This window comes from Atractosteus spatula, chromosome 10, assembly GCF_055471065.1.
Source record: "Atractosteus spatula isolate fAtrSpa1 chromosome 10, fAtrSpa1.hap1, whole genome shotgun sequence".
Lineage (NCBI taxonomy): Eukaryota > Metazoa > Chordata > Actinopteri > Semionotiformes > Lepisosteidae > Atractosteus > Atractosteus spatula.
The window spans coordinates 21,607,274-21,624,164 of NC_142715.1; the positions used below are offsets into that span (position 1 = coordinate 21,607,274).

At 40.3% G+C, this 16,891-nt stretch overlaps 1 protein-coding gene across 1 annotated transcript; it reads right to left on the reverse strand.

The window, feature by feature from the left end:
* Positions 1–3,514: 3,514 nt before the first annotated feature.
* On the reverse strand, positions 3,515–15,793 carry LOC148825802 (uncharacterized). Its single transcript, XM_088926258.1, has 4 exons — positions 15,761–15,793; positions 15,222–15,553; positions 10,687–10,711; positions 3,515–5,578 (listed from the first exon to the last, which is right to left on the reverse strand). Exons 1-4 carry the CDS (start codon positions 15,791–15,793, stop codon positions 3,515–3,517), a joined length of 2,454 nt encoding a protein of 817 aa, XP_088782384.1.
* Positions 15,794–16,891: the final 1,098 nt, after the last annotated feature.

The following is a 16,891-nucleotide window of genomic DNA, read 5'->3' on the forward strand; positions in this document are numbered from 1 at the left end:
CAGACTTTATTGCTCAACTGCTATGATGCAAGCCAAATTTTATCAGTTTATTTCAGCTTTGAGCTTAGTAAACCTTAATGGTTCATTTTTGAGATTATACTCAAGAAGATATTAATCATCATTTATTTGAATAGTAATATTATATAATTTTCTCCTAGCTGCGGTGCTGAAGTCCCACCCTACATCAACAGAAAAAGAAATAAAGGAGCACGCAATGTGTTACTTGAAGAATGCATATGCAAGGCAGGGAATCAGGAGATCTGGACACTGAAAATAATAGGTTTCTGGTTCTAACTGTTAGGACAATTAGACAGGGTTTGCAAATGGTGGAAAAAAATCGTCTTAACTTCCATTGTAATATTTTTTTTTCCTGGAAATATAGAAGTTTTACATTTTAAAATTTATATTTGAATCAAAATGTGGTTTTGAGTTAGTGTGTTAATGTAATTAGTTTTGTGTTTGTCATTACTATACTGTATATTGATGTTACCAGAATTTGTAGCTGAAGTTTAAGACTAGTTGTGTTTTTTTATGATTATTGCCCATATGTTGATTGTTGATTGATTGTATACAATGTATAATTTGAAATACATATTTTTCAGGTGTGAATGTGTATTTTCAGAATAAATTTCTAAACCAAATCATTTCTTGGTTTACTAGTTTCTACACCTATAAAACCTATCTCTGATGTATAATAGTCCTCTAAATTTATCTGTATAATAGAACTCCAACCATTTACGTATAATGAACATATAATCATAGATGTATAATTGACGTATAACGATAGACGTATATTTAATTCTAGACGAATTGCGAACCACATTTATATGTCTAAGGTATGCGTTTAATAGACGTATATTATACATCTTTTGCCCACTGGGTCGCTCGTATTTAATACAGTCTCATTTTAATAAATTCCCCCGTTTTACTGCTTGTTTCAATGTGTTTTCATTCTTTACATTTCATTAGTGTGAAAGACACGACACTGTACTGGATACAGTGCATAGAAACTGGACGGACCTCTGTTCACGACTGAAGACACTCAGGATAAAGAGTTAATTAATTGTAATTAATGTCATGAGCTGTAATGAGTCACGATGTCGGAGTAACTGTAACTGATAACAACACAGACAGTATTATATTAGTAAGAGTAACAGTCAGGAGATCAAATCTCTTTCTAATAAAATGGGACATCACCCGACTAATCCATTTCTGGAAATTTTAAATAGTTTTCTTGAGACTGAAGTAACGGGACACTTTAATCAGAAAGTGTGGCAATAAAAAACGAAGTTCCGGTTTTTATAGTCGTCCAGAAACTGTCCCCGCTCTGACCTCTTCTCCAGGTCACTTCTAATGTGTCTGTTTTGGCGGGTTTCTGTCTAAAAACACGTTACAGGACTCCCATCTCCTGTGGAGACACATGTAGGGTCGTGTCAGTGCAGAAATCCCACATTGTAAACCAGTTTAAACTGGGACTGGGTACAACCCAGATCAAGACAAGAACTGAGAGATTCTTGTAACTTGTAAAGATTCGTAACAGGAGATCAGTCAAAAGACTTGGAATCACGCACTGGAGAATACTACTAGAGGCTTCTCAATAGTGAGCGTGGGAATGTGTGTGAGGGGAGTTTAAATACTGAAAGGAAAGGGGTGTGATTGGATAATTGGTTAGGGAGTGAGAATTTGAGGAATCTGGTGCATGTGAGAATGTGATGGGTTCAATCAGGGATGAGATTATCAAACAGTGGTTCTGGGAATGCAACGGCATTTGCGAGGGAGAGTGTGGGGTGTGACAGGGATAGAACGGCGTTTCCGAGGTAGAGTGTGGGGCATGACACCACAGAAATTAAAGAAATATATTATTCTGCTTACTTCTCATGCAGTCTTCTCAAGTCTTTGGAAGGACTGTGAATTGGCTGTCCCACAGATGAAATGAAAAACTTCTGTCTCCCTTTACAGCTGCTGACCTGGGCATTACAGCTTAGTTTAAGATTAAACATCTGATAAAACACAAATAAAATGCAAGAAAGGTACATTCCAGATTTTCTCAAAATACTGTACAACATGGAAGCTATGGAGGTGGAGATCTGTTGTTCTGTATTGAAATGGGTTTTAATGGGCTTCTATGAAAATTGGCCATGGTGTGAGTGAGTCCTGTTATGGACTGGTGTCACATGATCTGCGATAGTGCTTTGCACCCACTGCTTGCCAGGACTGTTCCAGTTCCAACACAACCCTGAATCGAGTGGATGGGTATATTAATGTAGCCATCAACTTACATGTTCCTCTTCTTCACTCAATGCAAAGGAAGATAGCTGCTGTTTGAGGTTTTGTGCTCTTTAAAAGCAATTATTACCATTTTTGTGCCCACGTGTTGACACAACACTTTCTTTGCATCCATACCTCGACCTGTAATAGTGAGAAAATAAAAATGAATACACCAAACTGTAAAAATCCCATATATATGTAATTTACTCTTTTTGTTGTTTGAAAGTATTCTTACTGTCATGTTCTTTACCACCCCTGGGTGCTGCAGGTGGACTGGTGTCACATTATGGGCGATACTCTGCTTTGCACCCACTGCTTGTCAGGATTGTTCCAGTTCCACCACAACCCTGAATCGAGTGGATGGGTATATTAATGTATATTAATCATCTTACATGTTCCTGTCCTTCACTCTATAGGCATCCTCTCACGAGGCACTAGTAAATGTAGGGGTTTTGTGCTTAACTGGGACAATTATTAATTGTAGCAGCAAGTCACAAAAATTATTCTTTTGATGGCTATTAGAATCAACCTTGCAGGATAACTCAAACAACGCACACACGCAGATGCTAATACACAACAATACATTTATTAATTCAAAAAATGTGCATAAACATAATGTCCACAGCTGTCCACAGTTCCAACCGTAGTTCACTCGTTGATCAGGTGAGCGTTCGTGGTGGGCTCACGAGGCTTGCTGCTGGGCTAACCTCGGGTGGATCCTTTGGTTACACGCTGGCAACCTCCGTTCTCAACTCTTAGAACAAGGAAAAGTCCTGGCACTGGGACATACTGGCCGTTACGTGACTGTCTGAGCTGAGTCTGAGGATGTCCAGGAGGAGCTGGAGTTGTACCTGGAGGAACTACGGTTGCTCATTGGTTGAAAGTTCCATGGGCATTCGAGAATCATTTTGTGACTTACTGCTACAATTAACAATTGTCCCAGTAAATGCACAAACCCCTACAGTTATTGGTGCCTCGTGAGAGGATGCCTACATTTATTGTTGCCCCGTGTGAGGATGAGTAACCATGAACTCTGACCTTGGGGTTGTAAACCACTTGGGATGAGACTCTCCCTTGGAATCTCCCAGAGAGTGAGGCACCAGCGATGACCATTCACGTGTCTCAACTTTGGGAGTTGTTCCTTATCAGAACACTCTTATCAGCTAGAAAAACACCTTAAATGTGAACCAAATGGAATGGCCTCTATCAAGGACCACTTGAGATGAGGGAGAGAGTAACCTTGCCGCTACAATGATCTCTCTCCTGTGTGAATGCGCTGGTGGGTTATTAAGTCACTTGACCGACTAAAACTCTTCCCACACTGACTGCATCTGAACGGTCTCTCTCCTCTGTGAATGCGCTGGTGCCTTTTTAAGTCACTTGATCGACTAAAACTCTTCCCACACTGACTGCAGCTGAAAGGTCTCTCTCCTGTGTGAATGCGCTGGTGTGATTGTAAGTGGCTTATTTGACTAAAACTCTTCCCACACTGACTGCAGCTGAACGGTCTGTCTCCTGTGTGAATGCGCTGGTGGGTTACTAAGTTGCTTGACCGACTAAAACTCTTCCCACACTGACTGCAGCTGAATGGTCTCTCTCCTGTGTGAATGTGCTGGTGGATAATTAAGCTACTTGACTGACTAAAACTCTTCCCACACTGACTGCAGCTGAACGGTCTCTCTCCTGTGTGAATGCGCTGGTGGGTTTTTAAGTTAGTTGACTGACTAAAACTCTTTCCACACTGACTGCAGCTGAAAGGTCTCTCTCCTTTGTGAATGTGCTGGTGCCTTTTTAAGTGACTTGACTTACTAAAACTCTTCCCACACTGACTGCAACTGAAAGGTCTCTCTCCTGTGTGAATGCGCTGGTGGATAATTAAGCTACTTGACTGACTAAAACTCTTCCCACACTGACTGCAGCTGAACGGTCTCTCTCCTATGTGAATGTGCTGGTGGGTTACTAACTTAATTGACTGACTAAAACTCTTCCCACACTGACTGCAGCTGAACGGTCTCTCTCCTGTATGAATGCGCTGGTGGGTTATTAAGGTACTTGACTGACTAAAACTCTTCCCACACTGACTGCAGCTGAATGGTCTCTCTCCTGTGTGAATGCGCTGGTGGATAATTAAGCTACTTGACTGACTAAAACTCTTCCCACACTGACTGCAGCTGAACGGTCTCTCTCCTGTGTGAATGCGCTGGTGGGTTTTTAAGTTAGTTGACTGACTAAAACTCTTTCCACACTGACTGCAGCTGAAAGGTCTCTCTCCTGTGTGAATGCGCTGGTGGGTTTTTAAGTGGCTTGACTGACTAAAACTCTTCCCACACTGACTGCAGCTGAACGGTCTCTCTCCTGTGTGAAGGTGCTGGTAGGGTTTTGAAATGCTAGACTGACAGAAACGCTGCTTCTCCCTGTGCCATAATGGCAGTTTGTCCACTCCATCTGAGCAAGGCCTTGAGTGATTCTTCCTCATCCTGTGATCATGCTGGGGTCTCTTATTCTGCAAATGCTCCATGGAATGGTCTTGCTCTGTGTGCTGAAACTGATATTTGTTTTCTCCATCGTGTCCTTCAGTGTGCTGCTCAGCAGTGTGAATCATCTGGGACTCCATCCCCAGCTCTCTGAGACTAAAACCACCCAGTTCATTCAGCTGTTCCTCTCTTTGCCCAAGAACAGACATACTTTCCAGTTCATTAAAACTTTCAACAATTTTCTCAGTAACCAGATTATTAAACCTGTGTGTAAAGTCGTCAGATACTAAGGGATCATATGATTGTTTTAGACTCTGCAGTGACAGTCTCTCCACTTGAACAGAACAAGGCCTAATTATTATCAAGCCCTGTAGGAGCTGCTGTTGCTCCTCCCTGTACTGACTCTTGTCTCGGTGCTGTAACTCAGTACTGTTCTCTTCACCAGGGACATCAGTCTGCTGCTCTGCAGGGTCAATCAACTTGGGATCCATATCCTGCTCTGTAAGATTTAAAACATCCAGTTCTTCACTGTGCTCTTGTACAGAGACACAGCCCAGTTCAATACAACTTTGTGTAATATTGATTGTGTCCAGATTATTCATCTTCTCTGTAAAATCATCACATACTAAGAGCCCAGGTGTCTCACTCTCAGGCTCCGTCTTTATCATGGGCACAGAGTCCAGATCCTTCACACTCTGTCTGCTGTCTGTGTGCTGCTCACTAAGTGCCTCTTTCCCTGCTGCGGCAGTGAGCTCTGTCTCCTGCATCAGACTGGAGCCCCACTCCTCCTGCTGTTCAAGGAGAGCCCTTTCCCCAGCGTCGGAAAGAACACTGGCCTCTGAGCCTGTAAACACAGGACAAGAAGACACGACCTTTATAAGAATAAACTATTTTATAGTTTTATACCTTTAGAGGTGGCTTCTCAAAGCATTTTACAGAATGCCAATTACAAAAAATACAGAAAATTAGCACAATGAGAATACACAGTTAAAGGAGACAGTAGACAGTGGTACTAAGTACAGTAGGAACAGAGGGGTACAGAACAGTTAAATAAAGGCTCTTCCGAAGAAAAAGTTTTTGAGTCTGGATTTGGAGTTTAGAGAAGGTGACTCTCTGATATCCTTGGGGAGAGAGTTCCAGAGCTTGAGGCTAAACAGGAGAAGGCCATGTCACCCATAGAGTGTAGACAGACTGGGGAACAAATAGTTGAACACAATTAGAAGAGCGAAGATTGCAAGGTAGGGAGTAGGGTGATAATATCAGACCAGTATGGAGGTGCCAAGCCAAGACATGGAGAGTCTTATAGGTGAGCAGGAGGATTTTTAAGTGGATATGAAACTTGACAGGAAGCCAGTGCTAGGACTCCAGGATAGGAGTAATGTGATCATTTGCACTAGACGTGGTCAGGGTTCTGGCTGCTGAATTTTGGACATACTGGAGTTTGTTCAATGTGGATTTAGAAACCCTAGAGAGTAGAGCATTACAGTAGTCGATTCAAGATTAGACAACACTTTTCAGCCACAGTTAGTGATAACACAGGGCGTAGTCGAGCAATATTTCTGAGGGGAATGAAAGATGTTTTGACAACACGCTGCACATGTGGGTCGAACGTCAAATATCATCCCCAAGTTTTTCAATTTAGACTGAAGCTCAAGTACAAGACCATCTACAGATAGGGTTTCACACTGATTTTACAAAGTTGATGGGTGGTGCCAATAAGCATGGCTTCAGTCTTGTCACAGTTAAGATGAAGGACATTTTGAGTCATCCAAGTTCTTATGTCAGAGATGCAATTAGAATAGAGACAGCCACATCAGCATAAGGTTTGGAATGGATGTATATATGAGTAACATTAACATAGTAATGATAGCTGAGGCCATGTGATCTTAAAAGCTTCAAGCTAAAGCTGTAAGCTTTAAGCTACACAAACACACGTCTAGTATTCTCGCAATCAATTTGGGTTGTTTAAGCATAGAGGAATAATAGAGTTTAAGTGGGTTTCTGATAATACGTGATTTTAGATATACAAGCTTTGTCAGAAACCTAATTACTGTGTAAAAAGTAAGAATACAGAAATAATAATAATAATACATTACATTTACATAATACAGACACACTGACTGGACACTCCAGTACATTAACATTGCACTGAGAGAGTGGGGTTAATTGGCTCCGTGAAGTTGGCCCCTCTACAGACAGCACAAATGATTAAACTCATCTCATTCGTTAGTGTTACGTTTGTGCCGTTAAAAGTAGCATTTGTGCTGCTTTCAATTCCGAGATATAGAGCCTTGTTTTTTCGGGGTCGTGACATCACTCAGCCCCACTACAAGATCGTAGCGGAACCAGACCGGTCTCATTCGTTAGTGCTGCATTTGTGGCGGTTTGTGCCATTGAAAGTAACTTCCCAGCTACTTTCGTTCCTTAGATATAACATCTTCTTTTTCAGGGGGTGACGTCACTCAGCCCCCCTACAACGTTCTAGGGGAACCGGACCGGTCTCAATCGTTAGTGCTGTGTTTGTGCCGTTGAAAGAAGCGTTTGTGCTGCTTTCATTCCCGAGATATAGTGCCTTGTTTTTCCGGTGATCACATGACCATGCACGGTGACTTGGACCTCCAGTAACACCATCTGCCGAGTTCAAGCACTCTGTTACCAGCGCGAGAGTAACAATTCTGCAACTTTGTTCCTCTGTTTGCCCAGGTAGGGGGCGGCGGTGGATTTTGCATTTAATATCATTATCTTCTATGCGTTTGTGTGAACAGGAAAATTAAATTTGTCTCCAATATCATACCCGAATTAGAAGAGTTTCAAGTGTAGCCTTAAAAAGCGACATTAGCAAACAATTGTATGTTCTTACAAAGAGGCTTTAACGAACACATCTTAATACCTCATAGCGGTGACCTTTTTTAAAAATCATAAGAAGTTTCGCATTGTCTCCTTCTTAAATAAACAGGCATCAAGGGACGTGTGAAGATTCAACCTGTCTGTCGAGCCACGTATTTAAAAAGATTTGAATTTGGAACATTCTGAACCATTGTTGCTCTTTTTTATGCAAAGCCAAAGTGAAAAGGAACCAGGACTTCAGGACTTTTTTTTTTTAAGGGGCACTATGTACAAAGTTTACACAAGTTCATAACACATCCGAGAAACAAGAGTCTTACCATCTCACACATGAACACCGCGGCAATATTGGAAAATATTTTTATTTTCACAGAACAGAAGTGAACATATATCTAGGTTCTCTGAAAAACTGGCATTATCCACGTGTTTGTATTTACAGGGGTCTTATGCGCAAACATGAAACGATTAGCTCACAGTTCTTTTATCTGTGTTTCTAGTCAGTCCTTGGTGTAGAATACAGCATGAGGGCACACCTTGACCTCTGAATACACAAATATGACTACAAGGACATTTACAGGTACCAACACACTCAGTACTTTAATTACTGGATGTGATGAAAACAATGAATGCAATTTGTTTTCCGACTCTGTCTGGTCGGGTGGGGGTGGACGTTTTACATTTTAATATAGCGCCTTCTTTTTCTGGCCGTGATGTCACTCTGTGCCGTCGGCACCATACAAAACCGCAAGTTCAAGACCACCAGATCTTTCAATTGTGATCTCTTGATCAGCTGACCCCAGCCTTTGCAGTTGATGTTTGATTTATTATCTGCATCTCTGGCGAAGACCTCTTCTTCCAAATCGTAAGTTACTTTACACACTAGAAATGCTATACTGTAATTATGATGCAACGTTGACGTTCCCATGAATTTATTTTAAAGTAAAGATATTTGAGAAACTTATTTATATCGTGGGGAATACCACAAAAATTAGTAAGCTTCATTTGTCGTTATCATGATATTTCTACACATGCAAGTGAAACTTGAAAGGATTTGTCACACTTCTGAATTTAAATTATGATGTTTTGTTTCTGTGTTACAAGGAGAACTGAACCCCAAAAAATCTCTAACATGTTACAAATTGCTGATGTGAAAGCTGAAATGATTAAGTGGTGAATGCAATGCTTTAAAAACATATCATAAACGAAAGAAGTGGTGATGGGCCTTGGTATTGCAGTTAACGTGAGTAGGCGGGTCTAAAAAATATTAATTTATCAATTTCTATCTACATATACAGAGACTTTTTGATGTGCACTTAAACTGTAATCCATAACAATGTAAAAAACTTAGTTATTTTCATTTACGCGGTGGAGGGAAGTCCCCATTACCTGTAGAGTGCTTTCACTGGGGTTTCCAGAGAAGCACTATGTAACTGAAAGGATATTATTATAAATCACGTAAAAATTGGGAAGAAGCACAGTTTAAGCCAGGTTTGGTGAAATTCATTTTTTGTTACATTTTTGAGTGTTAATCGGACTTCTCTATACTTTGCATTAAACATTTCCCATAATACCCGGGCCATGGGTCTAGCTAGGGATTCGGCCATCACATGAACACTAAGATTAAAGGGTGACATCATGGAGCTAACAAAAGAGAAGTGTAAAGCTCGCCACGATTTGTTGTTTGAGACTTCAGTTCTAAGCAATATACAGTGTTTTGCATTCATCCTTATTTCTTTCTGGGGATTTAAACTACTCATCATTTGCTTGATTTTTTTAAAACCTTGAGCGGTCCGATTCCAGGTAATGCACTACATATTTGTGATTTTTGATTGTTAATTCTTAATTGTGTATGAAAGTAGATATCAGACCTACTGCATGCAATAGCTTATTAAGGAGCTGTTGCCTTTCTATTGTTCGATTACCTGTAGAGAGGGAGAGGGGTTTATAATGCACGTTGAAGTACCTGCCTCTGTGAAGTTCTGAGCATCTTTGGGAATGTTTGCACGGTTTACATTGATTGTATCATGTCCCAGAAGCAGCAGGCACAAAACTGGTGATTCCACTATTGTAGTAAATGTAGTAGAGTTAACCATTTGATAATGGATTAAGGTCTGCCTTCACTGAGCATAGAACAGGATAAAATGAGTTTTGTGAGCTTTATTAAGTTATCCCCTCACACAACAGAGTATATTAAGGAAGTACAGAGTTGGTATAAAATTGCATCATCTGGTGTGTTACACTGTTACCACACTTAAGAGACCAAGGAAATGTACTGGATTAAAGCTCTGCATTGTTCATTGTTATTCTGACATTGTTAAACATTTTACACATTGTTTGGTTACGAAAGTCGATGTGAGGACAGGATTTGTTTTTTTGTATTTTAAACAATGTATGTTGTTGCACCATAGTACTCATTCTACATATTTGCCCTTCATTCCAGGATTCATCACCCACAGGCACTGTTAGGAGGGTAGGAACTTAACAGTACTAACATTCAGGCTGTGCTGCCAGACATAACCTGACAAAAGAATATACCCAAGTGCTGCAGGGCTGCAAAGGTAAAAAAGAATCAATGTATACATGCATAACAGATCAAATCACACTTAAAACCTCACACTAAGAACAAAAAAATAGCACAAGGATACGATGTTTTTCCTTCTGATGAAGTTCTAGAAAAAATAGGTGTAACTGGGGACCAAGAGCCAAGCTGTACCCTTGATGCATGCCCGACAGCATTGAAAGACTGGGTAACAGAAATCTGTGAAGAATGCAGGTTGCTTGCTGTGGACAGTGGTGATAGAGATAACCTGCATTACCTACCGGAGATTGTTCCTCATCTCACGAGGCTTGCTTGCTATCTCCCACTCTGGATAGGCTTAATGGTTCCACTTTTCAAAAGTGTGAACATCACTGCAAGTTCAGCCAATGAGGAGGCGGATTTAAAAAACCTAATACAATCAGTGCTGAAGCATGACACTCTGTCAATGCGAGTTGACAGGTTCCTAAAGAAGCACCTAGCACCCATAGAAGGTATGAGAATATCAATGGGTGCTCATGGTGTTTCCCAGCAGTGTGAGAGGGCCGTTATCAGTGCTACCACCTGTGAGGCAGAGACATCCAGCTCTCTAGAACAGCAGAGCGGAACACTTGTCATGAGTTCTGAAAAACAGACAGAGCTCAAAAAGGACAAAGAACTGGTGTATCCATCAAATCTGAGTTGTTTGGAAAATTGGAGAGGGCTTGCTGCACCACCTAAAAAACGGAAACCATCTTCTTATCTGGTGCCTCGTTCTGAGTGGTTACAACATAGATTGTTCTATTCCTGTGAAAAAGGCTGTAGTGGCTCTGATGAGGAATGGAAGCAGGAGAGACCTGCCCCCAGTAAAAGTGAGTGGAGTGTACTGAACACTTGTGCATTTGATGTCAGTGCCTATGCAGTGCCTATTGTGGTAGCAGGACTTCTAGCAGCTATGTTAATCAGGCTGTAGATAGCATAGAAATATTTCAACTGGTGAAACATTTGGCACAGAAAGGTGTGCACAAAGATGTTTATGTTCTAAGAGCTAAAATTTTGAGGGACATTTTTGGTGCAACGAAAATAGTCAGGGCTACAACAAGTGAGGGCTGAATGTAACATTTCAGAAATCATAGCAAAAGTGTTCTTAACAGTGCCTAGTGTGGTAGCACTGAGTCGGCGCTCATCGCCAAGTTGTCCCCTCCATTGTGGAGTCACGCAATATCCCATTTGTTTCTGTAGATTTGAATACGCTGAGAGCAAGAGGAGTAACAGGGCTATAGGAGGCTGTACAGAAACAAATTAAATTAAGCCAATCCAAATGTCTCTCTCAAATTGGTGACATGGGAGATTGGCTGAGTCATGAAGAAAACACTGTCCAGTCTCAAAATATCTTTGAGAGTCAACTTTCAGATTTTCCACATAACCTAGAATTAAATGGGAAGACCTTCAAATTAAGAGGTGTCACTGCGGTCTGCCCACCTGCCAGCAAACATGTCCTAGGTCATTACATTGCATACTGCAAAAGACACGACTTCATCTGGGATAAATTTGATGATCTAACAAAGAAAATCAAATCTGTATCTTCAGTGGTCAAGGTGTGCCCTCACGCTGTATTCTATACCAAGGTCTGACCAGAAACACAGATAAAAATCTTCACACGTCCCTTGATGCCTATGTTTATTTAAGAAGGAGGCAATACGAAACTGATTACTTCTACAGATTTTTAAAAAAGGACAATGCTATGAGGTATTAAGACTTGTTCGTTAAAGCCTCTTTGTAAGAACATACAATTGTTTGCTAATGTCGCTTTTTAAGGCTACACCTGAAACTCTTCTGATACGGGTATGATATTGGAGACAAATGTAATTTTCCTGTTCACACAAACGCATAGAAGATAATGATATTAAATGCAAAATACACCACCGCCCCCTACCTGGGCAAACAGAGGAACAGAGTTGCAGAACTGTTACTCTTGCGCCGGTAACAGAGCGCTTGAACTCGGCAGACGGGGTTACTGGAGGTCAAAGTCACCATGCATGGTCACGTGATCAACAGAAAAACAAGGCGCTATATCTCGGGAACGAAAGTAGCAAAAACGCTACTTTCAACGGCACAAACCGGCACAATCCCAGCACTAACGAATGAGATGAGTTTCATTGTTTGTGCTGTCTGTAGGGGGGGCAAATTCACGGAGCTTACTATTCGAATGAAGAATCTCTATCTGCTCGTTTGTTTAAGTGTTTAGAGAAAATTCCCACGACACTACTCAAAACTTTGCCCCTCTACTGAGCATATACTTTATTTTCCCAATATAGGAAACAGAGCAAATAAAAGAATTACCATTTAATTACATGCAATACCAGATGCAATCTCTTACCATCTTAAGAGCAAGAGTTCACATGATAGTAAATCAAAACCTGATAGTTTCCACAAAAAAAGGATCTCTTGCGAGATAAATATTCAAGAAGCCGCTACAAATTATCATCTGGTACCTATTTTTCTATGTATATCACCATTCTCTCTTGTGTGTTAGACTTTCAGCAAGGAAAAGTATTTTTTGTATGATCCAGAACCTTGAATTACAACAGAAAATGGTTTTATATATATACTATGTAGCAAGATCTCTCAGTAACAAAAACAAAACCACAATAATTATTATAAGAAGGAGACATATTCTCCTGGTTCTGTGGCTGAACTATATACACATACAACAAAGAATATGCAAAATCTTTGTTTTAATCTGAAATTTTTTATACAAATGTATAATGCAATCACTTTTTCACACAAGGCCATGTATGTTTGGCTTTTTTTTCCCTTAATTATAAAAACCTTCATTTAAAAACTGCATTTTGTGTTTACTTGTGTTATATTTGTCTGATATTTCAATTTGTTTGATGATCTGAAACATTTCAGTGTGACAAACATGCAAAAAAATAAGAAATCAGGAAGGGGGCAAACACTTTTTCACACCACTGTACATATCACAACCTGTTAAATATTCACTTTAAATGCATGAGCTCTTAAGCCCTATCTGGTAGTGAGGATGAATCAGATGTTAAATTGAGGAACAGTAGCTTGAGCCCCACCCCCCAGACAGACTAAGAAAGGGTTCACTGTCACACAGATGAGCACATTTAATAATGCAAGGCTCCGAACCGCAGAAGCCACAAATCCTGCTCTTGTGTCAATGTTAGAGGGTTTATAAGACATTCAACACACATTTTTTTATTGATTCATGGCGTAACTTGTCCTGCCTATTCACTAACATTATAAGAACACGTCCCAATTTTTAAACTGTACCCTAAGCCCTTCCTCCAGGTCCACACCTCCATGACACAGCGTAAGTAGTGTGGACTTCAAGTACATGAGGATTTGAGAGGCACCGTTACAAAAAGGGGGGCATGGGACAACCCCCAAGTGACGTCACCGGTTTGTTACGCGGGTCAAAACGCTTCCTGTGGTTGCTGCTGCTTTTGCAGTGACTGAGTGCATGTGGACAGAATTTCTTAAATATGTTTTTTATCCTTTCTCCATTCGCAGGCTGATGAACTTGAATCTCACCGCGTCTATCCCTGAACCAAAAGGGAGTGACGCGTTGTGTTCATTCGTGTTGAGCAGACTCGACTCCAAATGGGCAAAGTAAAGAAGGAAAAACTTGGTGATACCGGCCTGTTTATCCGCGGCTTTGTGTTACTAAAGACATTTCAACTCGACTATCCCAGTACACAAATGACAGTAGGAGGAAAAACATTCATTCGCTTTCTTTCAATGCAAACTAGGCTGAACCTCAAAGCTTTGTACTATTGAATACGTCTACTATTAAATATTCCATCTACAAAATATACTGCAGGTTAACCAATATTATATTCACCAAAATGGGGTGGCGAAATCAAATCTGTACGTCAAAACATTGTACCTAGAACACAAACAGGATGAATCTGAAAGTAATACATAATCTACAGATGTAAATAATACATACAGCATGAATACCTAAAGTAGTTCACGTAGGGAGCTGCATCAGTATGCGTAGGCTGCAAAGGAACAAGTAGAGGTATATTCCTGTGCTGAAAAGAGAAGAAAAGAAACAACATTTCGGCTGTGGAGCCTTCTTCAGGCGTCAAAACCTTCTTCCACAGCTGTAATGTTGTATCTTCTCTTTCCGGCAGGGAATAAACCTTTACTTGTTCCCGAACCGAAGGTAGTCGAATTTATGTAATTTTGTTTTACATAAAATATGCAAGTTTTAAAACCATAAAAAATAATATTTTAGTTTCCAATTGTGGGGGGAAAGCGAGCGCTGTCTTGACATTAGTGGTTCTATAATAATTAAGCCTGCTTTACTACACCAGCTACATCACGTCTTCGTTGGGTATTCCTCAGACTATATTCAGAAGACGGCAAAACAGAGCACAAAGCAACTCATCGTAGCAATTAACAGGGTCTAGGAGGAGAAGCTGACCGAACAAAGTTGTAATAATTTTCGTAAGACTCTTTTGTGCTCTCCAGAAAATTGAAAAGGGCAGCGGAGGACAGTCGGGGATGTAATTTCGCGAAAACTTTTGTTCTGTCTAAATTGCCAGTATTTAACACTGCACTGGAGGGGGGTTAATACAGACACACTGACTAGACACTCCAGTACATTAACACTGCACTGAGAGAGAGAGGGGTTCATACAGACACACTGACTGGACACTCCAGTACATTAACACTGCACTGAGAGAGAGGGGTTAATACAGACACACTGGCTGACTGAACACTGCTGTACAATGCGGTACATTAACACTGCACAGAAGAGATAGTTACCGCCACGTCGATAAATAATCTGCCCACAAACATATTTCCAAGACTCCAAATATCTCCTAAATTGGCTTTCACATGGAGAAAGTGTATCAATTGACGACATATTTCTGTCCACATTCAAAGAACAGCAATAACATTAATGAGAATATAACCAGACCACAACTAGTTTAGTTCGCAGAAAAGAATCCCTCGGAAACATCACAAACCTTTCCTACTTCGCTCTGCATCTCTCCACTACAGTTTCAACAGTGAGGAAGTTAAAAACACCGTTTTTAAACACAAACGTTACTAATTAAAAGTCACTGCACTTACCCGACGGCTCCGTTTCTTCATTTGTTTCTGCAGTGATTTCACAGGGAGGCATGAGTCCAACATGATCTGTCCCTCCCTGATCTCCTGCTCCCGACTCCTTCTCCCACAACTGCAATCGCATTTTAAAGGTCTCGTTTTCCTTCATTCGCGTTATTTCTGTCCCGAAACTGTCCTCCACACACTGTGTGATATTAATCACGGCCCGACTCACCAGGATCTGGGAGACGCTGTGGAGTTTGTCTTGAAACGAGACCTGGGAGTCAGACATCGTGTTTCGGAAAACTTCTGAAACTTCATAAACAAACGATTTGAGCAAAACCCCCATGAAACAGTGAAGCTCGTTTTCCTGCTTCATTTGCGCGATTTCGGCCCCGAAAACATTGTCGACAGACATGATTTTAATTAAGACCCGTCTCGCCAGAACCTGGGAGATCCGGCGGAGTTTTTCTTCAATCGACTTCTCGGAATCATCTGTCCGGTTTCGGAAAACTTCTGAAACTTCGTGCACGATCGATCTAAGCACAGTCTCCATGAAAGAGTGCACCTCAGTTTCCAGATTAAGCAACAGATTCTCCATTTTTTTCAGAGTCGATCTGAAAAACACAAACAATTCCTGCAGCTGCAGTCGCTGTAAACACGTGGGTTTGAACACAGAAAGCGAAACGTGGTCAAACAGAGGACTTCCGGGTTATCAGATGAACTTTCCTTAGTGACCGTTGCTATGAACCACAAAAATATTAGTCGAATAAAAATAATCTGAAAAAATAGTCCAGAATAGATATTTGTGTTATATTATAGTGTAACGTATACGGCCGACATTTTTTTTTATTTTTATTAAATGTGTAAATAATTTACAAATACAACTACAGGAGCAGAAATGGATACAAGAAAAAAAAACGGACAGAAAAAAAAATTAACTGCCAGAGGTAACGATGTAAATTATATTTTTTACATATATCAAATGTTTTCCTTGCTTTAGCATTTTTTTTCATTTTTATAGAATTTAAATAATATTTCAACTCCATCTGAAAAGTACTAAAAAGGGGAGTATTATTGGACCATTTTGATGGTTTTATCCAGTTAAATGTGTACTTTTGTAATGTGCAATACAACTAAATGTACCAAAGGTTCCCTTTCAGCCCGACAAAAAATGCACAAATCATCCTGCTTATGCTTAAATAAGTACTTTAGAGAGTACACATTTAACTGGATAAAACCTATGAACAATTTTAAATGATATCTTTTTAACTTTATTTGTAATACAATATCCAACAGGAGTTGTCCAAACTAACTTCCAATTTATATTTTCAAATGGTGCAATCCAAAAAGATCAACTTGACGCACATGCCTTTCCTGTATAAAGTAAAAATCATCTCTCATTTTTTTACAAAACAAATCACTTTTCTTTTTGCAACATTTCGAATACCATTAATTTCATAGAAACATCTACCTTAATTTCTTATTTATTCCGCACATCTGCAGTCACTGTTTACATGTCTGCATTGTTTACTTGTACGTTGTCTACTGTTTGTACAGTATATTGTCTTGATGCACTGTCTGTACTTTGTGTAAAGTATCTATATCTATGCTCTCGCAGTCTCCTTCCTCACCGCTCCTGCTCGCTCGACACTCAGTCTCTATGCCTGGGCTCGTTGAATCTCTGTCCAAGTCTTTT